Source organism: Danio rerio, chromosome 8 (assembly GCF_052040795.2).
Source record: "Danio rerio strain M-AB ecotype USA chromosome 8, GRCz13ab, whole genome shotgun sequence".
In the NCBI taxonomy this organism is placed as follows: Eukaryota; Metazoa; Chordata; class Actinopteri; order Cypriniformes; family Danionidae; genus Danio; species Danio rerio.
The window spans coordinates 32,429,535-32,457,299 of record NC_141028.1 but is presented as its reverse complement, the minus strand read 5'-3'; the positions used below and the strand labels follow the sequence as shown (position 1 = coordinate 32,457,299).

Sequence of the window (27,765 nt, the reverse complement as noted above, 5' to 3'; positions counted from 1 at the left end):
TTAGAAGTAACAACAAATTAGAACAAGCCAATGTTAAACGTAAACCAAAAAGCTTTATATCTTAACCTGAACCTGCCTACATTATTAACTCGCTAATCTTGATAGATGATGCCCAAAATGCTTAATATACAGCAATATACTACACTTTTCTTCAAAATTACAGTATGAAATATGTTTATTCAGATGCATCAGTGTCATGAAATTTAATCGATTTGTTCAAAAACACTGATTCATTCTGCTGTGCAGCTGTCCAAACTCTCATAATATGTCAGTAGGTACTTAAATTGAATAAATGTAATACTGATTCCATGTCGGCTTTTGATGAAACTGTTTTTAGTGACAAAGTAAATAGGCAAAATGTAACCTGCAATTTTATTGCTAAAGATACTCATTATTGACTTCTTTGAACCTTTATGTAGATGCTAATAACACAGCAATAATAACAGAAGCATACTTATGTATCTTTACTTTGAAAAAAAGCTCCTGACCTGTGTCTCGTGACTTGAATTATACACTGATCTAAATGTGCACTTACTCAACAAAGAGCCATAAAAACACAGCATTACTGTAATCTATGGTGCTCTAGACAGAGAGGCAATCAAGGACATAATGCTTTCATGAATGCAATTGTTTATACACTTAGCAAACTGTTAGCAGCTCCTAATGTATGCTGATGTAAGTGTATTCCTGTAGATGCAGCACTTTACCTTATCAGACCACAGTATGATTGATGTGCTGTTTGTGTGTTTGCATATGTTTGTATATTTGCACACAGGCCCAATAAAGAGAACACAGGGGAAGTGAGCGAGTCCGGTGCGTCAGTTGTGAAGCATGCCCTCAACCCAGAAAAACCCTTCATGCAGGTGCACTATTTGAAGGTACGTTTGAAAGCTCAAAGTGCAGCGTCTTCTGGGCCATCTGGGAGATTTGGCTGGTGTAGATCTGGCTTTCTGTCTTTTTCTCCCAGGGCTACTTCCTCTTGAAGTTTCTGGCTGATCAGATCGGCGAGGAGAAGTTCCTGCAATTCTTCAAAGTGTTTGTTGGAAAATTCCACGGGCAGCTAATTCTGTCTCAGGTGATCTTGCCCTGCATTGAATGGATCTGTTCATTCAATCTGTATGCAAATGTTGCTGTTGGATGGGGCGTGCATATTTTGGACACTGTTTCAGTTTCATTTTCATTCTTTCAGCCTGTTAAGAATGTAGGTAAAAAGTGGAAACGTTAGATTACAGATTATTTCAAATTGTTAAAGGTGCAGTATGCAGGAGTGACATATTGCACTCCACATTCAAAACCATAGAGGGTTTTTTTTCACCCGGCCCTTCCTCATTCAATAAAAACTCAGGTTGCCAGATTGCCATTAAGTACAGTTGAAGTCAGAATTATTAGCCCCCCTGAATTATTCACCCCCTTGTTTATTTTCTTCCCCAATTTCTGTTTAACGGAGAGCAGATTTTTTCAACACATTTCTAAACATAATAGATTTAATAATTCAGTTCTAATAACTGATTTATTTTATCTTTGCCATGATGACAGCAAATAATATTTTACTAGATATTTTTTAAGACACTTCTATACAGCTTAAAGTGACATTTAAAGGCTTAACTAGGTTAATTAGCTCAACTAGGCAGGTTACGGTAATAAGGCAAGTTATTGTATAATGATGGTTTATTCTGTAGACTATCGAATAGAATTATAGCTTAAAGGGGCTAATAAGTTTGTCCTTAAGATGGTTCATAAAAAATAAAAACTGCTTTTATTCTCGCTGACATAAAACAAATTAGACTTTCTCAAGAAGAAAAAATATTATCAGACATACTGGGAAAATTTCCTTGCTCTGTTAAACATCATTTGGAAAATATTTAAAAAGAAAAAAAAATCAAAGGGGGCTAATAAAAAGACTTCAACTATTTGTTTTCATACCATTTTTTGTTTTAGTGTTTTTGTTTAAATATCTGCAAACATATTATGGAATTTTTATGCTTCAAAAACGTACATACAGAACATTTGTTTAAACCTAAATTAATTTTAAAAAATTATTTTTAGAAGTTGAAAAAGCTTGATTCATTGTTATACCTAAACGTTTTTCTTTATTTGTAGTGATTAATTAAGTTGAAAAAGTTTAATTTATTTAGGTGTAACAAGTTGAAGTAATTTGTTGAAGATGATATTTTTTTTGTTAATAATTTGCCTCAAGGTGTGAAACTTGTCTTTATTTGAGATTTACAGCTGGAAAGTGCTAGTTACTGAAAAATAGTAACTAGTTACAGTTACTAGTTTCAGTTGATGTCAGAATTATTAGCCCCCCCCCCCCCCCCCCTTTGTCATAATAGTTTTAATAGCTCATTTCCAACTGATTTACTTTATCTTTGCCATGATGACAGTAAATAATATTTGACTAGATATTTTTCAAGACACTTCTATACAGCTTAAAGTAACTTTTAAAGGATTAACTAGGTTAATTAGGTTAACTAGGCAGGTTAGGGTAATTAAGCAAGTTATTGTGTAATGATGGTTTGTTCTGTAGACTATCAGAAAAAAAATCTAGTTTAAAAGGGCTAATAATCTTGACCATAAAATAGTTTTTAAAAAATTAAAAACTGCTTTTATTTTAACCGAAATAAAACAAATAAGACTTTCTCCAGAAAAATAAAAATATTATCAGACATACTGTGAAGATTCCCTTGCTCTGTTAAACATAATTTGGTAAATATTTAAAAAAAGAAAAAAATGTAATTGGGGCTAATCATTCTGACTTCAACTGAATTAGAACATTCAAGAACATTTTAATGCTCATTTAAAATTACATTTTAAATTAATTTGCGTTCTCACAACTAAAACACAAGAGGAACTTCAATAAATTAGTGTTTAAAAATTACGTAGACCAACAGCAAAAAATAAATAAAATAAACCAGCTGAATAATATATTCAGAAACAAAAAAGCATAAACCAAAAGTTGCTTTACCATCATAAAATTTTGTATTTAACTCTTAACATGTTTCTTCACAGCCTGAGTATGAAAAATTGCAACAATATACAACAAATAAAAAACCTTTATAAAATAAATGACTGAAAGTAATCTGAATTATCATTCACATATTCATTCATTTTCTTATTGGCTTGGTCCCTTTATTAATCCGAGGTTGCCACAGCGGAATGAGCCGCCAACTTATCCAGCACATGCTTTACACAGCGGATGCCCTTCCAGCCGCAACCCATCTCTGGGAAACTGAATTATTATTCAGAACCAATTTGGTAAAACTCAGCACCAAAAAAACTGCTATTATCGACAGCCAAACATTTAATGCATTTTACATACACGTCTTGTAAACATGACACGTCTTCTTTATAGTGGTTGGTTGGCATCCACCAATCTGGAAAATTCACCAATCATAAAGTTTTTCATCTTACAGTAAGTTGACCATATTGGCAGTACTCTATGGGTCTAGGTTAAAGCTAAAGTATTAGATTTGGCATAATTTACTGGTCATCAATGGATTTATGGAGATGTTTGCACCAGGAATTCATAATTATCAAATATACTAATCATAATTATCAAAATTATTTGATTAATGTGAACTGATGGTTCCAACAGAACCATATATCATTGCATTACAGCATTAATAGTTAATAAAAATCAGTTCCCATATGAAAAAAAAAGGAAATTTAACTTTGAGAGCTTCAGAACTGTTGTGCTCTATTGGCAGGTGTTTTATTAGTAAGAGACAAGTGGAGAAATACAGCAAGATATTAATATTTCAGTATTTTTAAACATTGCATGCTCTCTTTGCAGCTTTGATGTTCATGCAGATTCATACTGTATTCCGTTTCCTGTAGGATTTTCTGCAGATGCTTCTGGACGCATTTCCAGCAATGAGCAGGTATGAGTGAATAGTGTCGAAAAAACACGTGCTATTTAATAGCTCGCTGAACTCTTCAGCAGCTCTGCCATTATCTTTATTAGTACTTGGGAATTTGCCTGTAGATTTAGAGGTATTTAGCTAAACCAGACCCTGCAGGGATCTTTCATCTCAAGATCTACCTCAAATAGGTTTTCCACTGCATTTCTTACCCATCGTTTTATCAAATATTTATTTTCTTTTTAGTCTCACCATTTAAGTGTTGACATACTTTTGTCATTAATACTGCCCAAAGACGCATAATATAAAAGAAATATTAAGGATCTTCTTTACCCTCTATAATATTTTGTGTTTTGTGGTCGGTTAGAAGTGTAGCGTAGCTCTGATGTGCCAGTAAATGATAAAAGTGCAGGGCCCAAGTGAATGTCAGGTCTTATGCTAGCTTGCTGAGTTATTATTGATATAGTTATGTACATCTTGAATTTAGATACAGAATTCAATAAATATTAGATCTGTGCGTTAAACCTTAAATTTTGGAAATTGAGAAACTGAGTTGTTCTATTAATGTTAATATTGTAAATTAATCAAAAAACAAATCTGTATTAATGATCGATGGCTGGAAACCCAGTTTAGTTTTAATCAGAACAATAAAGTAAACTGTACACATAAACATAATGTATGGGAAAGAGAAAAAAGCTGTATTGTACTTGTATTGTTTGATGCTGGAAAACATCATCAATCGTATAGTATTACGAGAAAAACAAAGATTGTATTAACATAGTATGTTGTGTCTGCTGTAATAAACTGTTCATAAAATGATAATGAAAATTGTTATTTAGAATTTAATTATTATCAAAGTTCCTTTAAGGCAAGTCATTTCACTCAGCGACCATCTTTAAAACGCCTCTTGGGCAGTATGCTCAGGCATTTTATATACTTCCAAAACTGTTTGCCAAGCGTATTATTACATTACATATTTGGAATCACCAATAAAATTAAACAACAACTCTCATAAGTTTCCTTTCTAAATCTCCGTATCAAACAAAATCTGCATATTTTTCAGGTTGCCCAAGCTAATGCACATGCACGTTCGAAAGAAACAAAAATCACGACACCAACCTCATTTATGGCCTTTCTGCACTTCATCATCCTCTGAATAATAATTCGTCGGAACGCGCTGCTCTTCTGAAGTAATTTACACTTTGGTCTTAATTGCGAATCTCCTCCAGAAATGACAGCGACTCTGTTTAGAAGTTTGTGGGCATTTGAGTAATTGCTGTCATGTTATGTGCGTTTGACAGGTCGGACTGTACCTCGTTTCATACAGATTACAAAACCAAAAAAACCTTGTTTTTAAGTGCACTTGGTTCATTTAAAAGAGCATATTTAAAGGCTTATTTGGATATATTTCTTATGTCTGTGAAGCTAGTATTCACTGAGATTCAAGTGTGTTTGTTGATTACCAAACTGTAGGAAAAACACATGTCTGGTCCAGGCTTTTCCACCGGAGAAACGTCACTATATAGTGATCATTGATTGACTCCTGTACAGTTTTTTTGTTACAGTTTTCCCCATTCAAAACTATATTAGTGACATGTGTTGTGTATTCTATAGTCTTTGTTAACATTAAGCGTATATTTGCAGAACTAAGTATGTCTTTTGAATGATTTTTTTCCCACGCAGGCTCAATATGGATACATACCCCTCAATACATTTCTGGAGAAAACATAATACGTCCTAGGAGGTACTTTTTTTGCTGTTTTTGTTCCCGCGAATCCACCAGAGGCTGCTGTATTTGCTTTTTCGGATCTCAGATTTCTCTCTTGAGTGCCATTTGTGCCTGCTGTTCACACTTAATCCACCAGAGGTCACTATCAACTGACTGATTGACTGACTGACTGATTAAGCGACCGACCGTTCCCCCTACCCTCCTCCTTCCCTAAACCCAACCAACAGTGTTTTCAAAAGCAATCCAGAAAGAAAAGCTGCCTGCTTTTTTACCAAGTTTTCAGATATTACCGCGTTCTCACCCTGTTATTTACTTGTTTATTTATCTTTTTATTTTTATTTTTTGTTTAATCACTGGGCAAACTGGTAACAAGGGAAAAGCTGTCCATATAGAGGTAAGCGGTCAGCTGTTAGTGTGAAAAGAAACAAAAGCCTTTGATGGCATTATAGCCATACATACCTCTGGTTACATAATTTGTGCCCTCCAGAAATGTATATAGGGGTACGTATTCACAATGAGCCTGTATTGTTGTTTTTTTCTTGCATATTTACTTTTGTCTTATTTTAAACTTAGTTTAAACTAATAATCCACTGAAATTGAATGGCATTTTTTTAATTCAGCTCTGATTGGTGCACAGCATGATCACAATAAGGCACAGATTTGCTTTTCTTCTCTTCCTTTAAAGTATTTTTCCTCTGGCTGTGACTGAAGTCATTCAGCACTCACTCCAAATCAATCTTGTTATGTCCAGACACACACACAAACACAGACACACACGCAAACCCAAAGCACATATAATCAACTAATGGACTGTCTCAGACAGGAACGGTGCATCTCCAACACTTGTGGCCCTTCGACACAGCAGTTGAGCACATTTAGGCGACGACAAAGGAAAGAATGGAAATTTCCATCTCAGCATCAGAGATGGAAAAGCCCTCAGTGTCAGAGCAAATCACTAAGCTCACCGGACTGTGATTGCTATATAAAAGGGCTGTCGTGCTATGACATGTTGTTGCAGAATAAAAGCAACACTTTTCATTCGACAAGAAAACACTCAAATGCATGCTGCGAATGATTTAATGAAGCATGAATGCTAATCAAAAGAACCTGTGAAGTACACTTAATAGTGCTTGTAAAAACAGTTCTGGTCATGATTAGTCCAATTAATAAGTTCGCTTTTGAAAGCATGATCCATTAATGCGCCATCTATTACTCAGTATCATTTTAACATTCACACCATTATTTCTTGAAATATATCATAGATGTGAATTACAATGAAACAATGATAATATATTCAAATGTTTCAATACTTTGTGTATGTTCATCAAGCTTTCATAATGACTCCTTGTTTCATGTGTTATTGTGATGACAGTATAGTTGCTAAAACAATAACAGGGTAAAAATAACTGTAGTAACAGCTGGTATTTTAGAGGAAACTTTGTTTACCATGGTGATTTTTGTAAGAGACCTGTCATATTAATGTGGTCACTTCAATATTCTGTTTAATAACGTCCATAGTTTAAATAAAATAAAGCATTTTCAGTAAAAAGGATGTTGCCAGAGTGGCTTTTTGGTTTCTTTTCTTGCATCCCAGCCACTAGCTCCCCATCTGAAATATTTTTAAACGTAGGGGTTAATATAGTCATTCAACTTCACAACTGTAATGTTGCAATGTTTATTTGAATAATGATGGCTGGTTCCTTTACTTAAAAGCTCAAATTTGATTATTATAATTTTATAACACCAGATGTTGATCTAAACTAAAGTTTACTAAAGTTTACCATTGCACACACTTTGTAACATTTTAATTATCAAGTTTAAGAGTCTATTTAACACTAATGTTCATGTATTACAAAGAGATCAGATATTTTGTTTAAATGTTTTTGTTTTTGACTATTAAAATATTTGCCTTAGTAATGTTGGTTAAAAAAAAAATAAAGTGGTTAAATAACAACAAAACAAACACATCTTAATATTCCTAAATGGATTGTTAAAAAATATCTGAATAATGTGAAACATGGGCGACACAGTGGCTCTGTGGATAACACTTTCGCCTCACAGCAAGAAGGTCGCTGGTTCGAGTCCCAGCTGGGCCAGTTGGCATTTCTTTGTGGAGGTTGCATGCTCTCCCCATGCTCATGTGGGTTTCATGTAGATGCTCCAGTTTCCCCACAGTCCAAAGACATGCTGTATAAGTGAATTGAATAAACTAAATTGCCTCTATTGTGTGTGTGTGTGTGTTTGTGCATGAGTGTGTATGGGCGTTTCCCAGTAATGGATTGCAGCTGGAAGGTCATTCGCTGCATAAAACGTGCTGGATAAGTTGGCGGTTCATTCCGCTGCAGCGACCCCTGATGAATAAAGGGACTAAGCTTAAAAAATTAATGAATGTTTTCTTTCGATTTTTCCAGGTTTAGGTGTGTTATTAGGTTTTGTAATATAGATTTTTGATTAATGATTTTTTTTGTACTTTTAACTTAAATGAAATTGTAATAAAACAAATTTAGGCAACTAGCTGGAATTTTTACATTTTACAGTTTTTGTTTGTTTCAGTTATCATTCATTTTAAGTAACAAAACAGATTTTAGTTTATGGTTTAGTTGAATATTTATGAACTATAATACCCTTGCATGAATCCACCACCCACACTGCAGTCACCTTGATGAAGGTGTTGTGGTTGGTTGCCACCATGTTTGTGTTTGGTTGCTAGAGTGTCTGGGGTGGTTGTTATGTAGTAATTTACTATCCTAAGTCAAATCAGCCTCAGACTAATCCTATACCATATATATGGCTCAGCGTTTCAACCCTATAAGATTTGGCTGTCCACTTTTTAGCCCGACAAAGACAAAAATGCAGGTTGATCTTCAATAGCGAAATTGAATGTAAAGTTTAAAAAGGAGAAACGCAGATATTGGAGTCAGACACACATTAACAGGATCTGCCGTGGACTTCCTCAACTGAGAGGTGGTGTAGGAGGCATTGATTTGTCTTTGATCTGACATGAGGAGGCCCATCTGTGATTGTTTCACCACATCAATCTGCCGTTCCAGAGTTGTGCCGCCATCAATGTTTACACTTCTGAGCAGCAGACACAAATATTGAACGCCCTTACCTTTCAGTTTAATGTAATTTAATCAATCATCAGCCAGTGGGTAGGCCTTAACGAGAAAATGGAGACTACACGAAACCAAAAGAGCAACAGGACGAAACAGGAGAGGAAAGAGGAAATGAAGATCATACAGTTGTATCAGAGAGAATGGACATGATTAAACAGTCTGTTACAGCAGGAAGATTTTTTAAAGTCAAAAGTAATACCAGGAAATAGAAAAATACCACACAAAGTCTTTTATTTAAAAAGTTAAATATTAATATAAATTTTCAGCTAAAAAGTAAAATGTAATATCCAATAAATATACTATAGTTTTGATTTAAAGAATTAAATGGACTAGATTAATTAGAGTTAAATTAACCTTAGTATGATGTTATTAATGCATTCTACAAGTCAAGAACGAATGTTATATTTTCGCAAAACAGAGCAAAACAAAACATTTTCCATTATTTATCAGGGGTCACCACAGCGAAATGAACCGCTAACTATTCCGGCATGTGTTTTCACAGTGGATGCCCTTTCAACCATAACCCGGTACTGGGAAACACATACACTCTCGCATTCACACACACACTTATACACTACAGCCAGTTTAGTTCCTGCAATGGACCTTTAGCGCATGTAAGCGGACTGTCGGGAAGTAATGCCAGCGAACAGCAACCAAAAACAAAACAAAAACAAAAACATTCATTAATTCATTTTCCTTTGGCTTAGTCCCTTATTTATCAGGGTTCGCCACAGCAGAATGAACCACTAACTATTCTGGCATGTGTTTTATGCAGTGATTGCCTTTCCAGACAAACACATGGAGAAATGCCTACTGGCCCACCCGGTACTCGAACTAGCAAAAAAAAAAAAAAAAAAAACTTTCATTCATTCATTTTCATTGACTTAGTCCCTTATTTATCAGGGGTCACCACAGAATTAACCACAAAACAAAACAAAACAAAACAAATAATAGTAATCATTAAAAGGAACACCTAGGGAAGTTTTCCAGAATGTTTGAAATCCAAATCTTGTTATCTGGCAATGTTGTGAATAATTTTCAGTTTCATGCATAGACCAACCATGTGTTTTTGATTGTCAATGTGCCAGTTGTCTTTAATTTACATTTTATTACTGTATCATCAAATACAGTGGTGTTAACAAAAAAAAAAAATGATTATAATGATTATTATGATTTCAGCTAAAATATTCTTTAATGCTCTACTTATGGAAAAAAGACACACAATCAAAGGCTTGAGCGTGGGTAAATTAAAAGCAAATTATACTTTTTGATTTCAGTGTCAATTTGTAACATTTGGACATTGTTTCGAATGCTTTTTGAACATTTTATGGCACTGTTTAATATATTAAGAAATTTATATTATCAAGAGAGTTATCAGAAAATATATCTGATACTTAGTACTTTTTTTAAGAAAAAAAGGGAACAAAACATTCATTCATTTTCCTTCGGCTTAAGCAGGTCACACACCAGAAGTGCTGCCTGGTGCGCCATGCATTATAAAATTTTAAACATTGGTTTCTATCAGGATACACACACCAGCGCCACAAGTCGGAGGCTGTTCGTGCCGCCCAGTCATTACTCAGGACACTGTTTATATTTCAGCCGCGCCACAGAGCGCCATCTAAATAGTTTCATTTTAAATATCATGTGAATGTGCACGTCTAGTGTGTGATACTTCCAACTATTATGTGCACGCCGAGCGGGACACCCAGTGTGTGACCTGCTTTAGTTCCTTATTTATCAAGGGTTCGCCAACTATTTCAGCATGTTTTACACAGCAGACACCCTTCCAGTCGCAACCCAGTACTGGGAAACACCCATACACTCTAGCATTCACACACTTAGGCCAATTTAATTTCCCCAATTTACCTATAGCGCATGCTTTTGGACTGTGGGGGGAAACCGGAGCACCCTGCGGAAACTCACCCGAACACAGGGAGAACATCCACACAACTCCACACAGAAATACCAACTGGTCCATTTGGGACTCAAACCAGCAACCTTCTTTCTGTGAGGCGACAGTTCTAACCACTGAGCTACCGTGCATTCCAATTCAACATCCTGTGACCAATCCGATTCATATGCCAGCTCATAAACTGAAAGCGATCCAAAACCTAATTTCTGAACTTTGCCCAACCCAGATAGTTATGCACATTTCATGTAGACGTCTTGTTAAGGTTGCTTATAATTTGAAGGAGTTTCATGATTTTAAAGCACATGAAAGGAAAGCTAAAGTCCTTGATCTGCTTCAATAATTACCGAACGTATCATTTTTCTCTTTCAGCCAGGGCATCGCACTTGAAACCATCTTTTCAGACTGGTTAGATACACCTGAAATGCCAGAGGTAAGAAGACGACAAGATCTATTTTCAGATGTTTGCTTATTCAAGCCAGATTAAATACTCTATGATTATGCAAAGGGAATAAAAGCAGGCTTGTTACACAACACGCAAAAGACGTATTGGTGCTACTCCTCATGCCTGTCAACCAGAATGTAAAACCGTTTTTTAATCCGTTTCCTCTTGAGCAATAGAACATAGAGCACATGCATATATCTCTCAAGCACTGACACATGGCGTGAATGAAGCAGCTTCCCTCCTGCTTTAAGATCCATTTAACCTCTCAAGCATTTCTAAACTGGGTTGCCACAAGCTCATAAACCACTGATGACTAATACGAAGCCATAAATGTCTTTTTTCCTTTCTTTTTCTGCCAGTTAGTTGTAGAATGTAGAATCTGAAAGCTGATTCGCTTGTGAAGATATCATGTTTCTAGCTAGTGTGTGTGGAATCTGCTCTTCTGATCTTTCTTTGTGTTAAGAATTGTGTTTTATAACAACCGACGAAGACCACAGAAGCCTTTCCGTTCATCCATCTTGTCTACGCCTCTAAGAAATGCGTTCAAACGTTCATTTCTTTCCGTTCCAGCGCAGTTAGTCTCAGTTTGTGCTTGATTTAGCCTCGTACGCCAAGCAGACTGACATACGACTCCATTTTCATTGACGCCGCCATTGGATCTAATGACACGTGGCTGCCAAAATCAGCAATGGAACGGTTTTACTCTTGGATATAGTCCTTGTGTTATTTCTCCCCGTTTGAAGCCGTTGCTTTGACTTTAAAAACATGTTCTTCTTGAGCGTTCCTCTAAATAAATAATGGCAGGAAATAGTCGAATCCCACAATAAACAATCACAGCCACATACGCATATAAAAAGGGAGGGATGAGATGGGAACGGAGCTCTCTTTTTCATTGTGCTATTTTTAAGACTGCAAGCATTTGGGTGAGCATAATAAGTCGCTATATCTGCATTTTGAGGTGGGTTTAAGGCTGGGAGAATCGGAATCTCATGACCTCCCGTGACTCTTCTCGCTGTGGGTTGATGCTGAATGGATGCGCTCGAGAAATCAAATCCTGACTTTACCTTTGGTTGAGAAAAGCAAAGAAGCTTTTGGGTCATTAACTGGGGTGAGGCTGTGTAACAATAGCCGTGGTTCAAGACATTAGGATTCATATTGGCTGATTTAAGCTGGTTTTAGAGAACTAGAGCATACACACTTACCTACACAGGATGGTGTCTTCTAAGGCAACATCCTAAATGCCATGGAACATCAGAGGAAAATTAAGATGGAATCCATATACTGTATTGCAGCATCGCACAAGTCGATCACTACAAATCTCTTGAAATACAGGCAAGGCAAGGCAAGCTTATTTATATAGCACATTTCATACACAATGGAATGCAAAGTGCTTCACATAAACAAGAATAAAGAAACAATAAAATAAAAAGAATTTATTTTTAAAAAAAAACTTGTTAAAACAGGTTTTAAAGGGATGAAAAAGAAAAGAAAGACATTATAGTGTGATCTGTCGGACGTAGCACAGTGCTCATTCAGTAAAGGCGGATTCGGAATTTCTAATTTCATCCCAATGATCTGAGTGATCTGGTTTTTGTTCAGTGAGCATTTCTGTAATGTATTGATGTCCTAGGCCATTTAGTGATTTATAGACAAGTAATAATACTTTAAAATCTATTCGGAATGTAACTGGGAGCCAGTGTAAAGACCTGAGGACAGGTGAGATGTGCTCTGATTTTCTGCTTCTGGAACAGCTGCGACTGATCCAGAAGCAGGCCAGTGATGAGTCCATAATCCACATAGCACTCATAAATCAGCTGATCAACACTTACTGGCCAGTTTATTTAACACTATATAACTACAGAGGCAGTCATTTTTTACATTTGGTAATTAATTAACTTTATTAAAATAAAAGCCATATACAGTAACTCTTGTACCCTGACTTTTCTTAAATGTTTTGTAGTTTTTTGCAACATTGTTAATCTTTTACAATCACAAAACATTAAAAAGTTCTGAATATTTCAGCATCCGGTACCTTTTTCTCTTGCATTTTATTATCTCTATTGACTAGCTAGTTTCTGCTTACAAAAACATGATTTCTTGTACCAAAACATAACTCTCTCATAGACAAATCTGAATTTTACTTCAGTATGTCTTTTAAACTGTCAAAAACTAAATTTTTATTTAGATGAAACATCTTTGCTTTCCCGTTAGCGTGAAGCACCTTTACTATCGGTCTAACAGCTCCTCCACACTGTAAAAAACTGCATGTCAAAAAGTTAAGAGAACAAATATTTTTATGTTGCTTTAACTTATTTCAATACCTTAGTCATGTTTCAACCAAATTTTTAAGTTACACAAATTTTGTTGAAATTTTAACACAATATTTTTTGTCAGTTCGATTGATGTAAGTTGCCATAACCAGAAAAGTTAATTTGATTCAACTAAAATATTTAAGGTTGCAAGAAATTTTGGAGGGCTTTGGTGATCACTGAGGGGATATTTGCATACTACAATTCTTTAACTTCTCACTGAAAATGCCATCAAAAGTAGACAACATTAATCAAAAATGTAAAGGACATTTGCTTACAAAATGACACCGCAGCAGTTCTTTTATTTGGCTCTGCTGTCACTGTAAAACATTTTATGAACAATTAGTCATGCCTGCATATGTTTTTAGTTCATTGTAACTTACTTATCTAAGCTAACCATGTTTTAGCTTAATTTTATAAGTTATGCAAGCAGCTTTAAGTCAGTTTAACATAAGTTCAATTAACTTATAAGGTTAATTTAATTTAAAATCTTAAGGCAACCAGGATTTTTACAGTGCAGAAATGGATTGCACAGGATTGTAGGATTTCAAAGGCAGCAAGGGACACATTTATGCTGCCTTAAAAAAAAAATCAGTCAGAATAAGGTACCTTCAAAGACAGAAAGTAAAGCAGAATTTAAATTTGGGTGTACCTTGATGCCTTCCCACCTTGGAACGCTACCTCCAAAGGCAACATTTTAAAGGCCCATATGTTTTTATTTTATTTAAGCATTTAAAAATAGCTTGCTTTGTTTACTGTGTTTTAGTTTTTGTTAAATTTATCATATTTTGATATTACCATTTCAAAGGATACTTGCAATATTTTAAACATTTTGTAGGAACAAGATAGCTAGCACACTTGTGTTGTTCTAAACCTGTATGACTTTTTTTCCAAAACATTGTTGAAACCAATAAAAATCACCTTTTATGCTCAAAAGTAGTGTTTAGGAATTTGATGGTTTGGATAGATGATGGAATAATGTGGATGACGAAATGCTGTTGGCACAACTATAATAGATAACTTTAATAGACTATACCAGTTGCCTATTATACATTTTGTCTTATTTTACCACTCAGTTGAGGAGTTGAGTGTACATGTTAGAAGAGTGAGTTTGTGAGTATTTTAGTCAATAATTTCTTAGCGTTTGTAATGTGTGTGTAATGAATATAACTACAGTACAGGTTCTACACCACCTGACAAAAGTCTTGTTGCCTATTCAAGTTTTAGGAACAACAAATAATAGACTTCTAATTGATCATTTGGCGGTAATAGGGATGTATATGAAAGACCTCTATATTATGCTTATTTTAGCAAAATAAAATATGATCATGCCTTGATTTTTAATTATTTAACTAGGACAGGAAGGTCTGACTTTTAGACAAAAGTCTTGTCAGAAATAATGTACAGTATAGAATATTAAGTCATGGTGCAGTGGAAAAGGAATTAACATTGTGTATGACTCCCATGAGCGTATGCGACTGCATCCACACATCTCTGCATTGACTCAAATAACTTATTAATATACTCATCTGGAATGGCAAAGAAAGCGTTCTTGCAGGAATCCCAGAGTTCATGAACATACTTTGGATTCATCTTCAATGTCTCCTCTATCTTAGCCCAGACATGATCAATATTGTTGATAACAATGACTGGGCTGGCCAATCCTGGAGCACCTTGACCTTTTTTGCTTTCAGGAACTTTGACTTGGAGACTGAAGTATGAGAAGGAGCGCTATTTTTCTGAAGAATTGGCCCTCTTCTGTGGTTTGCAATGTAACGGGCAGCACAAATGTCTTGATATCTCAGGCTGTTGATGTGGCCATCCACTCTGCAGATCACTCGCACACCCCCATACTGAATGTAACCCCAAACCATGATTTTTCCTTCACCAAACCTGACAGATTTTTGTGAGAATCTTGGGTTCATGCAGGTTCCAATAGGTCTTCTACAGTTTTTGTGATGATTAGGTTGCAGTTTAACAGATGATTCTTAGGAAAAATCTACCTTCTGCCATTTGATCCAAATGATCAAGGACAAGACTTTTGTCAGGTAGTGTAGTGCTGCCCCCCTTCCTTTCTTTCACTCTTTCAGGTGAATTTATTTATTTACTTATTTTTTTGTCTGTATGACAAACTCAGAAAGAGTTACAGTTGGCATCAGGTAAGGAAATCCTAAGTCTCCAACTGCCATGTTCATCTAAGCATAAAAAAGAGCTGCACCCCATTTCTTATTATCATTTGTTGACATTCTATTAACAGCCAACTTTTGAATTGCTCTGTTTATTGAATTTGACTGAAAATGAGGAATTTAGGGATCTTAATAACAGACGGTAAAGATAATGACCTTTAATTGGCATAAAAAGTCTGCTGTTAGTTGTGTAAAGTGTGCATGAACTCATCAGAAAACAATAAAGCCACTCTTTAATAGTGCATATGGCAGCAGCTTTCTGCCTTATAGCATGTGGCTGGTCTGAAATTAAGATTTTGATGAGCGAATACAAAGACAAGCGTTTATTTTTTATTGTGCACGAACTTCAGGAATGCGTATTAAGAAAGTGAAAAGGATCAGATGGCAGATAATACAGTATAATACGACCTTCTCAAGTTCAGACAGAGAGCTTTGAGAGTAGTTAGCATGTCTGTCATTGTAAAAGCAGCTGTCATTGTTGTGTCGCCAACATCCCACTGTTAACTGTTCAACACCTATTTAGTTCTGAGCACATCGTGTTTAGGAGTGCATACCGAAATACTACATTTACCGTATATACAATCAGCGTGTGCTAGACGGGTGCTTGCGAGTGTGTGTTTGCACGTACTTTACGAGTTTGGCTGAGAGAGGGGGCTGATTGCAGTGTCTTGCAGGCGCACAAAGGCCTGGCTGTGCCGGGAATGAAGCAGGCAATCTGGGCCGTAAAACTGCTATGTGTGGTATCCAAGTTAACAATGGCAGTTTGCAGCCCGAGAGTCAAATTCTGCTCTGCCCACTCTCCTTTCCCGAAAGTTCACAAGAGTCACGAAAACACACATACATATAGGCACGCTCACATTTCAGACTTTCTTTCTCTCTTCCCTGGGGTAACAAAAATACATCTCTTCAACTCTTAAAGCAGCTTATGAAGTCGTGCATGCACGAAAAGACACACTTTGTTAAGGGAGAGGTGTGCCACTTTTTTCCAAGCATTTTTAAAGTGGAATTTTCATCTGGCGTGATAGCCTAAAAATGGAATTTAAAGAGCCCTTATTATGAGTTTTTGAAAATGCCCTTCCATGTAGTTTGTAACACAGCTCTAAGTGAAGTGAAGTATCCAGCTAAGGCTTAAATCTGTTAGTGTACAGTGTTTAAAACTGTTGATTCATCTATAAAAGAGTCGACTCATAGTGTTTCAAACGAGTCGCCTTGATACCGAGTCATTAGGTGTTTCGCCATGACGTACGAACGAAACCAAGTTATTCACGTGCACGCGCAAACCCGGGAGATTTCAAACCTGCGGCCCCGCCCTCTGACATAGAAACCCAGACACACACACACACACACACACACACACACACACACACACACACAAACACACACACACAAACATGAACTGTGATTACTTTTATATTGCTGATTAGCTGTTGGGCATTTCACTTTCTCACTGAAGGCAGTCGATTAATCGCAACAGACTGTCATTGGTCCAATCAGTGCAGATTAGCTTCGCGCTAAGGAGGGGTTTGGGAACAAAAGAATCACTGGACGATTCATACAGGAGTCGCTGGGATAATTAGGTAAAAATAAATGCAGATTATAAGACCATGAAAGTGTTTTTTGACCTTGCATACATATATAACTGTTGTTGGAGACCCTTACAACCAAGATATGACCCTATTTCATGTATAATATGGGCTCTTTAATTGTTTTATTTATTTTAATTATTCATAGAATAGCTGTTTATTAGCTATGTTTCCATCCACCTATTTTCATGCGCGTTTTGGAAATGTGTATAAAAAACAGTTGATGGAAATGCCAGGATGCGCATCAATTTTGAAAATGTGTATAAAAAATCGTATGTGCATAACTGAGCAGGATAAATTTTTATTCGATTAGAAAAGATGCGCATAAACTACGATGAAAACACTTTTACTAACAAATTCCAGTTTGTGCATTGAAAAATGTCATGTGATTTTGTTATAAGAGATCATGTGATAATAAAAATGTATGTGAATGGACAAGCCAGCAGGGTGAACACACTGTTAAACATCTGAAATGTTGTTTTGGTCATTCTAAAATTCCTTAACCTTTGTTATTATTTTATTATTTTATATTATTAATGACCTCCAGAACTGTCAAGAGCATCTGTGCTCCACGTCTTGATGCCTTTAAACGCCATTATGTGTTCATTGCTTGTCGAAATTTGTGTTCTGAGGCGCAAGTAATTTATTAATTAAAGAAAAGATTAATGCAGCTGCTCCTACCGCAGCAAATTCTGTTTTTAATGTTGATATTTGCCACAAGTTAATCAGGAATTAATGTTTTGTTCTCTTTGACTCATTGGATGGAAATGCTGCTTTATTAATTTAATATAATATAAATTTAATTTGCATCTTTAGATGGAAACATTATTGTCACACACTGTAAAAAAATGCTGGTGTTCCACATAATTCCACATAATTCCTTCATGTTGTCCTAACAAAAATCAATTAAGTAAACTTAATGGTTTTTACAAATTTTAGTGGATTGAACATACAACTATTAGGTTATCCACAAAAACTCAAGAATTGAGTTGTTTCAAATCTTTCGATTTATTTGAAAATAATAGTTTGGAAAAAAAATGTTTCGTTTGAGTTGTTAAAGTTAGTCTGATTTTATTTTCTTTCTTTTTGAGTTTTTCAATTTAAAAAATATATTGTCATTTAGAGCATTTTTGTTTGTTTGTTTAGAAAATGTACATTTTCTTTGGCTTCTCACAAAATAAATCTTCTCTCCCTTAAACAATGCAAGAGTCTTCAATGCAAGGCATGGTCATGGCTAAAAGACTAGTGCTTAACAATTGGAAATCACCTATATGTCCCTCATTCCAGAAGTAGATATCCAACATGATATCTGTTATTCTGTTAGTCTGATGAAAGAAAATTTTTGATTACTTGGCATCAATTTTTGCATCAATTTGCATCAATTGATCAATTGGCATCAATTGATGCGTTTGTTTATATACAGCTGAACTAAATTATTAGCCCCCCTTTGATTTTTTTTTCTTTTTTAAATATTTCCCAAAAGATGTTTAACAGAGAAAGTTCACAGTTTGTCTGATAATATATATATATATATATATATATATATATATATATATATATATATATATATATATATATATATATATATATATATATTTTTTTTTTTTTTTTTTTTTTTCTGGAGAAAGTCTTATTTGTTTTATTTTAGCTAGAGTAAAGTTTTCAATTTGTTATAAACCATTTTAAGGTCAAACTTATTAGCCCAAGCTATATTTTTATTTGATAGTCTACAGAGCAAACTATCATTATTCAATAACTTGCCTAATTACCCTAACCTGCCTAGTTAACCTAATTAACCTAGTTAAGCCTTTAAATGTCACTTTAAGCTGTAAAGAAGTGTCTTGAAAAAAAAATCTAGTCAAATATTATTCACTGTCGTCATGACAAAGATAAAATAAATCAGTCATTAGAAATGAGTTATTAAAACTATTATGTTTAGAAATGTGTTGAAAAAATCATCAATAAACATCAATTGGGGAAAAAAATAAACAGGGGGACTAATAATTCTGACTTCAACTGTACACTACCGTTAAAAAGTTTGGGGTCAGCAGAATATTTAAATTAAGCTTCTCCTGCACATCAAGGCTGCAATTATTTCATTAAAAATACTGTACAAATTGTAAAATTGTGAAATGTTATTATACTATAAAATAACTTAGTATAGTAGTTTATCCTTTAATTTAATAATTTATTCCAGTGATTTAAAGATGATTTTTCAGGTGCATTACTCCAGTCTTCAGAGTCACATGATCCTTTAGAAATGATTATAATATTAATTATTATTATTACCATTATTAATATTATTATTATTAATGTAATAGTAATAAAAGCAATAATGACTAAAGTAATAATTTAACATTATAAAAAGCAGTTATTTAAAATTTTGATAAATGAAAAGATCAGATGCAAAAACCTCGAAGAGCCAACTGAAATTTTCATCAAAAATGAATGTTTTTCTCGGCCTTCTTTTGTTTAAGTTGAGATATTTCACTTTAAAGACCTGGAAAAGGACATATTATTTGCCATAAAAGTAATATTACTGAATACACACACTGGAGCCTGATAAAAATGCTCATTTTAGAGGGCATTTAGCGTTTTTTGCATCTAAACTCTTCAAACATTTAACACTTTTTTTAACATTTAACTATATATTTTTTACATTTAATAAATGCTGGCTTGAAGAATAGAATCATTTTCTGTAAAAAAACTGACCCCAAACTTTTGATCGGTAGTGTATATAAATATAATCACAATAATAAAGTAATAAAAAAGAAAATCTAAATCTTTCAGCTTATCAAATCTGTTCACATGCTGGGATTGAAAATGCTAATCATGACATCATTTTCCTTTTAGACTGAGGAGCTGTGTTATCATTCACAGTGATTGTTCTTGGTGTGAACTGACCTCATGTCTGATAAACAGAGCACCTTTATATCCTTATGAGCTGTTTTTTTTACCACCTAGCAACCGCTCAATCACATAGCAACACCAAGGTGCTCTTTTTCCTTAATAAAATACAGAATGCACTCAAATAGCAGAACAAAACAAAACAAACAAAACTGTGATAATATTCAAACTCTTTGATGCGTTATGCTGTATGAAAACAGCAACACCTGATACCATCGCTTGACTTTGTGTAATGGATAGGGGACATCTCTGGATCTGTTTTCTCTTCTCTTATCACTCCCACATGTTTCTTATTACCTGTGAGAGTCCCTGTCAGCCTGCCTGTGCGATCCCTCCATACCTGCCTTTGTGTTTACACACCTCTACGCACACACAGCTTCAGCGGCTTTTAAAGAGACAGTCCTCCTGAGAGCCAGAAGTGTGTGTGCGTATGCATGTGTATGTATGTGTGTGTGTGTGACGAAAAATGGCCCCTCCTCTGGCTGCACAGGGAGTGAATGCTGTTGATTACAATGAAGCTCCGCTCCCAGACCTTTTACTGCCGCTACTGCCGCCTGCTCCTCCACACACACACCTCATCTCTTTCTCTCTCTCTCTATTCCTCCTCCTCCTTCTCTCTCTCTCTCTCTGCGAGGGAAGGTATTCAGTGTGCCGGCGGTGCAAGCTTTAATAAGGTTAAGTGCTGAGCGAGCGTGCATGTGAAGATCTTTACTGGAGAAACTCCTCTGTTTCAACTTAACGAGGGGATTTTTGTCCTGGTGCCGTGTCGAGCGGTCAGTTGCCATCAAGGAACAAGTGATTCTCTCTGTCTCTCTCTCTCTTTCCACTCAACATTCTGCTGCTCTCTTCCTCTTGTTCAGTGGCTGAGAGACGAATGCTCAGAATGGTTGCGGACTCCAGCGGTGCAAGAAGTCAAAGGAGAGGTAAAGCACTTTTGGATTGTTTGACTTTTTGTACAACACCTGTTTCCTTCATAGTCGCCTAGCGCATATGAGGACTTCATATGTGGAGTTCATTCAAGAGACGAAGGTGAAAGTTTAGTTTTGAAGATGTGTTTTTGGTGTGGATTGTGTGTGTTTACTGTTGCTTATGTGTTTGGAGCATCACTTAGTGGCTGAGAAAGGAAGTCTTGATGAAAAGTGAAGGATTTTATGAGTCTTTTAGTTTTGAATGACGTCCTTCAGTGTGGAAACTGTTGAATGTGCTGAGCGCTTTGGGTTTAACTGTTTGGTTGCTGTGGAGGAGGTGAAAATGTGGTGCGGCAGGTATTTTATGAGGTCTTTGTCTCTCTCACCTTCTCCCTCTCCCTCCCTCTCTCTCTCTCTCTCTCTCTTTCTCTCTCGCCCTCCTCTGCCTCTTCCGCAGGTTGCAAAATGGATTCACTTCAGTGGCTCTGGTGGAAAGGGCAGCAAGCGGAAAAGAGCAGGGCCCAAGGTTAACTTCAAAGAGGTAAGACCCCGCCAAGCAGGCTTTAAATAGATCTCATCCCACCCGTGTGTCTTCTCTGCATCTCATTTTTTAATAACTTCCCTTGCTTTTTCATCTTTGGTATGCTTAAAGAGGTAGTTCACCTAAACATGAGCATTCTGTCATTATTTACTCGCCCTCAAGTCATTCCAAACTGATTAAAATCTGTTGAAAAGAATTGAAGATACACTGTGAGAAATTGCTGGGTTACACACAATAGTTTCATGTTGTCCCGACACGAACTGATTTTTAACTTAATGGTCTTTACAAATTAATGTGGATTGAACATTGTCTCCCATAAAAAAATCAGCAAATTTTATATAAGTAGTTTGAACAAGCAGCAAACATCATTTTTTGAGTGTGGTTTGAAGAATGATGGAAACTGGGAGTCATTTATTTCCTCTACTATGGATGTCAGTGTCTAACAGTTTCCAAATTTCTTCTAAATATATATATATATATATATATATATATATATATATATATATATATATATATATATATATATATATCTGTTGCATTCAACAGAAACACAAACAAGTTTGGAACCACTTTGGGGTTTGTAAATGATGTTTACATTCAAATTTAGAGTGAACTATCTCTTTAATTGTGCCCAACTTTTGTCACAAGTTTGCACAAAGTTTGGTAAGCAGGGATATCAGATTTTAATATGCCGATGACATGTTAGAGGGCATTGAACACTGGAGAAGGTCTTGAATAAGCCCGTCTTGTGAGGCCAAAAATCAAGGCACATCCTGGAATAGCTTGGTCATTTTGTGTGTGTGTGTGCCATGTCATGTGATGGCAAAGCTGAGCTTCAAAATGGCTGATGTCCTACCAGCGAAGATACCTGTTGCTCATTTTGGCGTGTTAGTTTATTTGATATACTAACAGAAGATATCTGATGTACTTCTCAATGTGTACATACAGTTGAAGTCAGAGTTATTAAACTCTCTGAATTATTAATCCCCCTGTTTATTTTTTCCCCAATTTCTGTTTAACGGAGAGACATTTGTAAACATAATAGTTTTAATAACTAATTTCTAATGACTGATTTATTTTATCTTTGCCATGATGACAGTACATAATATTTTACTAGATATTTTTCAAGACACTTCTATACAGCTTACAATGACATTTAAAGGCTTAACCTGGTTAATTAGGTTAGCTAGGCAGGTTAGGGTAATTAGGCAAGTTATTGCATAATGATGGTTTGTTCTGTATTCAATTCAATTCAATTTAAACTGATTTTATTCTAGCCAAAATAAAACAAATAAGGATAAAAATATTATCAGACACACTGATAATTTTTTACAATTCTGATTTCAACTGTATATGTATTCCTTCACACAAATTGAATTAATCACTATTTATGTATTTAGAATAATGTGTTTTTTATGTTACTACATTGGACTCTTTTCTTTTATAATAGAACTGAAAAACAAAACTGCAAATGGATTTTTTTTTTTTGCTTCAGAAGTGAACTTGAAGTGAAACCAGTCTTCTAAATTTAAAATATATATATATATTTTTTTTATACGGAATACAGTGTTTCAGATTGAATTATTATTTTATGTTAGTGTTTATATTTAATGGTAAATTTAATTAATATGTAATTATATTCTTAGATACTTGTATATATATATATATATATATATATATATATATATATATATATATATATATATATATATATATATATGGCAAAGTTTAAAAGTTAAAATTTAATTTAACATGGTTTCCTTTAAATAACATAAAATAGGACATCAAAATAAATTTGTAAATTTTGTTAAGTTAAATTAAATTAAAGTAAAATCAATTAAATTCAATTCAATTTAAAGACAAATACATTTAAAGTCTAATCACACTGTAAAAAATGCTGGATTCCTTTATGTTTTCCCAACGCAAATTAATTAACTTAACTGTTTTTTCAAATTGAAGTCAATTGAACATAAAACAATTAAGTAGTCCCCCCAAAAATTCAACAATTGTGTTGATTCAGCTCACACAGATAAATGCAAAAGTAGACAGTAAGGACAACTAACAACACAAAATATTATGTAATCAAACTATAATAACGAAAATAACTCTGCCTTTAAAGGCCTGTTCACTTCAATTATTATATCTAAAACAATCGTTATAAAAAAAGTAATTCTAAAGTTTTAAAGTTGCACTATATTTTTCTTTTTTTTTTCCCCTGGGCGATGAATATATAAACATCAGCAGCCATATTTTAGTACACAGGTGAAACGGTTGGAATATATTGGTCATTTTTTGTGTGTGTGCCATATCACGTGATGGCAAGACTGAGCTTCAAAATGGCTGATCTCCCGCCAGCGAAGATACCTGTTGCTCATTCAGCGTGTGAGTTTATGCATCTGCATGAGCGTGATGTTTTTGTGTACGCTTTTCTCTTTGTGTTTATCGGAACTTGGAAGTTATGCACACGTGTATACAGATTCCTTCAGCCCAATTGTCAAACAGTTTGTCTGGCTGAAACTCGTGCGCACATGTGGAATCTGCACACAGACTGGCTGAATACCAAACACTGCTCTCCAGACTCTGTTAAAGTATCTTCACAAATCAGACGAACAAATTAGCATAATAAACTCCTTTGTGTGTGTTTGTGTGCGTGAGTGGTTGTGTGTGTGTTATCTTGTGTGATTTAGGTTATGTCATCTTCAAGTTTCAGCACTGATGTAATGTCTGCTCCAAGATCCTGTTTATGTCCCTTCAGTGGCTCTGTAGGTGTGTGTGTGTCAGTGGCTAGAGCTTTGAAGGAATATTTTAAAGAACAGTATGGTCTAAGAAGTTTCATATCTAATGCCATTGTCTCCATGAAGTTAACACTTAATGTTAATTACTGTAAGTGTTATCCACATGTATAATGGTGATGTTATAGTTTACTGATTATGTTAGAGAAAAATTCAGTGGTGGTTTTAATTTCAAGTTGGTCTCAATGTCTGAAAGGTTTAGTAATTTTTTTATCCCAAAATGTTGCAGTTTTTAGATTTAGCTTTAAAAATATAATACAACACATGCAATATAATATAACGTTATATATAACTGTACTTTTGGGATATATAATTATAATATAATCTAATATAATGTATTTATAATATAATATAATATAATATAATATAATATAATATAATATAATATAATATAATATAATATAATATAATGTAATAAAATATAATATAATATAATATAATATTCATTTATTAATTTTCTTGTCGGCTTAGTTCCTTTAATAATCCAGGGTCGCCACAACGGAATGAATCACCAACTTATCCAGCACATTTTTATGCAGCGGATGCCCTTCCAGCCGCAACCCATCTCTGGGAAACATCCACACACACACACACACACACACACACACACACAATCATACACTACGGACAATTTAGCCTTCCCAATTCACCTGTACCGGATGTCTTTGGACTGTGGGGGAAACCGGAGCACCCGGAGGAAACCCATGCGATCGCAGGAAGAACATACAAACTCCACACAGAAACGCCAACTGAGCCGAGCCGAGGTTCGACCCAGCGACTTACTTGCTGTGAGGCGACAGCACTACCTACCACCACTGCAACGCCATATTATATTATATTATATTATATTATATTATATTATATTATATTATATTATATTATATTATATTATATTATATTATATTATATTTTGTTTTGTTTTGTTTGTTTATTGCATGTGTGTGTAAAACATCTCCATATGACACTTCTGTAGCTGAACCAGCAGCAGTCTTTCCGGCACCTGGAGAACTGACACATTTGTAACATGTAACTTCAGAGCCCATTGAACACAGAAACAGACACACAGACAGACCCATGAAAGAGAAGAAAACCCAATTACAGTCCAGTTGGCTCTGTACAATGACCAGGGTGGGGACAGAAGAGAAAAAGAGAGCGAGCGAGCAATTGTTTGAAGTGCTGCCATAAAAGCCAACCTGAAAGGAAACACTGCTGACCCTCCTCTCCTCTCACCCCACCCCCCTCGGCTCACGGGCCCTTTTTTTTCCAGGTGTATTTTATATTGCACATTCATAGACTTCAAAAGAAGGCGCCCCATCCTCGGCTCACCCATAAATCAAGCTCGGGCCAGGCCCTTAAAGCGATGGAGGGGGCGAGAGGCGAGTATGTGTGCGCCCTACAGCGAACGTCCCGCTCTCATAGGTAATTACATCATTGGTAATTGGCGCGTTTTGGCTCCAGACACCCCCTGCTAACCTTAGACTCAGATCAGGGTCACTTTAATGTGAAATGAAGGTTTCGGGGGCCCGGAAAAAAAGAATGGGGTTTTATTGCCTTCATTTGAGCGTGTTGTGCGAGTGTGTTTGGGGAGTTGCTTTGGTATATTAGTTACGCTTGATAATAATGAGCTTCATTTTGCTGCAATTTCATCCGAAGCCAGGCTAATGAGTGAGTCTGTGGATAATCGCTGAGACCTCTAGTATGCTGTGATGTAGGGCTGCACGATATTGGAAAAAAAATGCGATATTTGGGTTTTTTGCTATTTTTTTTTCACGAGATAAACAATGCGTTGAATTTCTCTATTTGAAAATGATTCATAATTTTTGATTGATTTAGGATGGTTCTTGCATCTGCATAAAATATGATAAACAAATTATAGTCATATATATATATATATATATATATATATATATATATATATATATATATATATATATAAATATATATATATATATATATATATATATATATATATATATATATATATATATATATAAATACAGAAAAGATGCAAACAAAATAGTTATAAAGAAGTAATAAAAGTAATAGGAAAAGTAATAAATATTATTAAGATGAAATTATAAGTAATAAAATGTGTGAGTCGTTGTACAGTATTCAGACACAAAACTTGAATAATCAAACACTTAAAAAGGAATTTTTGCTGCCCATTCAAACTACTTATTTAAAATTAGCTGAAACAACACTATTTTCTGTGAATTTTTGGGATAACTTAATTGTTTTAAGTTTATTCCACTTAAATTTGCTAAAATAATTACTTTAACTTAATTTATTTGTGTTGGGACAACATGATGAGATTGTGTGGAACCCAGTATTTTTTAAAGTGAAAGTAAAATATACTGTAAAAAATGCTGGTTTCCACACAGTTGATTTATGTTGAGACAACACGAAGGAATTGAGTTAACTTATTAGATTTTACAAATTTAAGTGGATTGAACATTAAAAAAAAAATTTTAATTGTTCCCAGAAAAACCCCTCAAGAATTGTGTTGTTTCAGCTTGTTTTAAATAAGTAGTTTGGACAAAAATTTCACAGTACTGGGTTGCAGCTGGAGTTGGCGGTTCATTCCGCTGTGGCGACCCCTGATAAATAATTGAGCCGAAGAAAAGTGAATAAATGAATAAACAAAAACCAAACCTTTTTTTTTTTTTTTAAAGAAATGTAGTCTTCATCATTAAAATAATCAAATATAAATAACCTTTGATAAAGCTACAACCATAACAATTGTTTGCTTGTGCTTTTAAACTCTCTCGAAATGCTTAGTCAAATTATTATGGATAAACTTTGAAATGACAAACTATTGTACCTGATCAACTGTAATCCAACTGGACATTGAACATGCTGCGGTGTGACTTGCGGATGTGTACATCGCGATGTTAATGCTAAAACTACATGTTGTGCAGCCCTACTGTATTACCTAGCGTACTGCAGCACTGATAAAGCTTTATGTAAGGTGAGATAGAGAATGTTTTGTTTGGAAGTCACCTCTTTAGCGGATGGTTGTGTCTGGAAAAACTCAAAAGTACACTTAGGTTTTTTTTTTCACTGTTGTTGAAGCTTTTGTAAAAAGTGACAAGTAGTGATCATAGTAGGCTTGCTCTGTTAAAGGGATAGTGTGGACGAAAAGAGCACATTTTTTTCACCATTTGCTTGCCTCAGGTGGTTTCTTGAGTTTCTTTTTTCTCTTGGGCACAAAAGAATATGTTTGGTAACCAGATAGTTGATTGCAGCCCTTGAGTTTCATAGTTGAGTTCCGAAAAATACTATGGAAGTCAGGGGTTACCATTAACTGTCTGGAGACCAACATACTTCAAATATCTTCATCTGTCAATAACAGTGAACAGAAGTTTTTTTTTTTTTTACAGGCTCATGCTATGGTAATGTTCATTCTAAATTCTAAACAAAAATAATGCCCACAAATCGACTACTACTACTAATACTATTACTACAATTACTACTCCT

At 34.9% G+C, this 27,765-nt stretch overlaps 1 protein-coding gene across 11 annotated transcripts in view; it reads left to right on the top strand.

The window, feature by feature from the left end:
• The window catches only part of aopep (aminopeptidase O (putative)), a 161,505-nt gene that overhangs the window by 57,273 nt on the left and 76,467 nt on the right, over nucleotides 1-27,765 (top strand). For 3 of the 11 annotated variants that reach the window (XM_087263504.1, XM_087263505.1, NM_001123258.1), the window contains 6 exons: nucleotides 776-878; nucleotides 968-1,075; nucleotides 3,838-3,881; nucleotides 10,990-11,050; nucleotides 20,908-20,970; nucleotides 21,413-21,496. In XM_087263504.1, the coding sequence (XP_087119630.1) occupies nucleotides 776-878; nucleotides 968-1,075; nucleotides 3,838-3,881; nucleotides 10,990-11,050; nucleotides 20,908-20,970; nucleotides 21,413-21,496 (463 nt within the window). Of the gene's footprint in view, nucleotides 1-775; nucleotides 879-967; nucleotides 1,536-2,384; nucleotides 2,644-3,837; nucleotides 3,882-5,543; nucleotides 7,142-10,989; nucleotides 11,051-20,907; nucleotides 20,971-21,412; nucleotides 21,497-27,765 lie in introns of those variants that run through there. The other 8 variants (XM_087263506.1, XM_087263507.1, XM_087263508.1 and 5 more) reach the window with 5 other exon arrangements.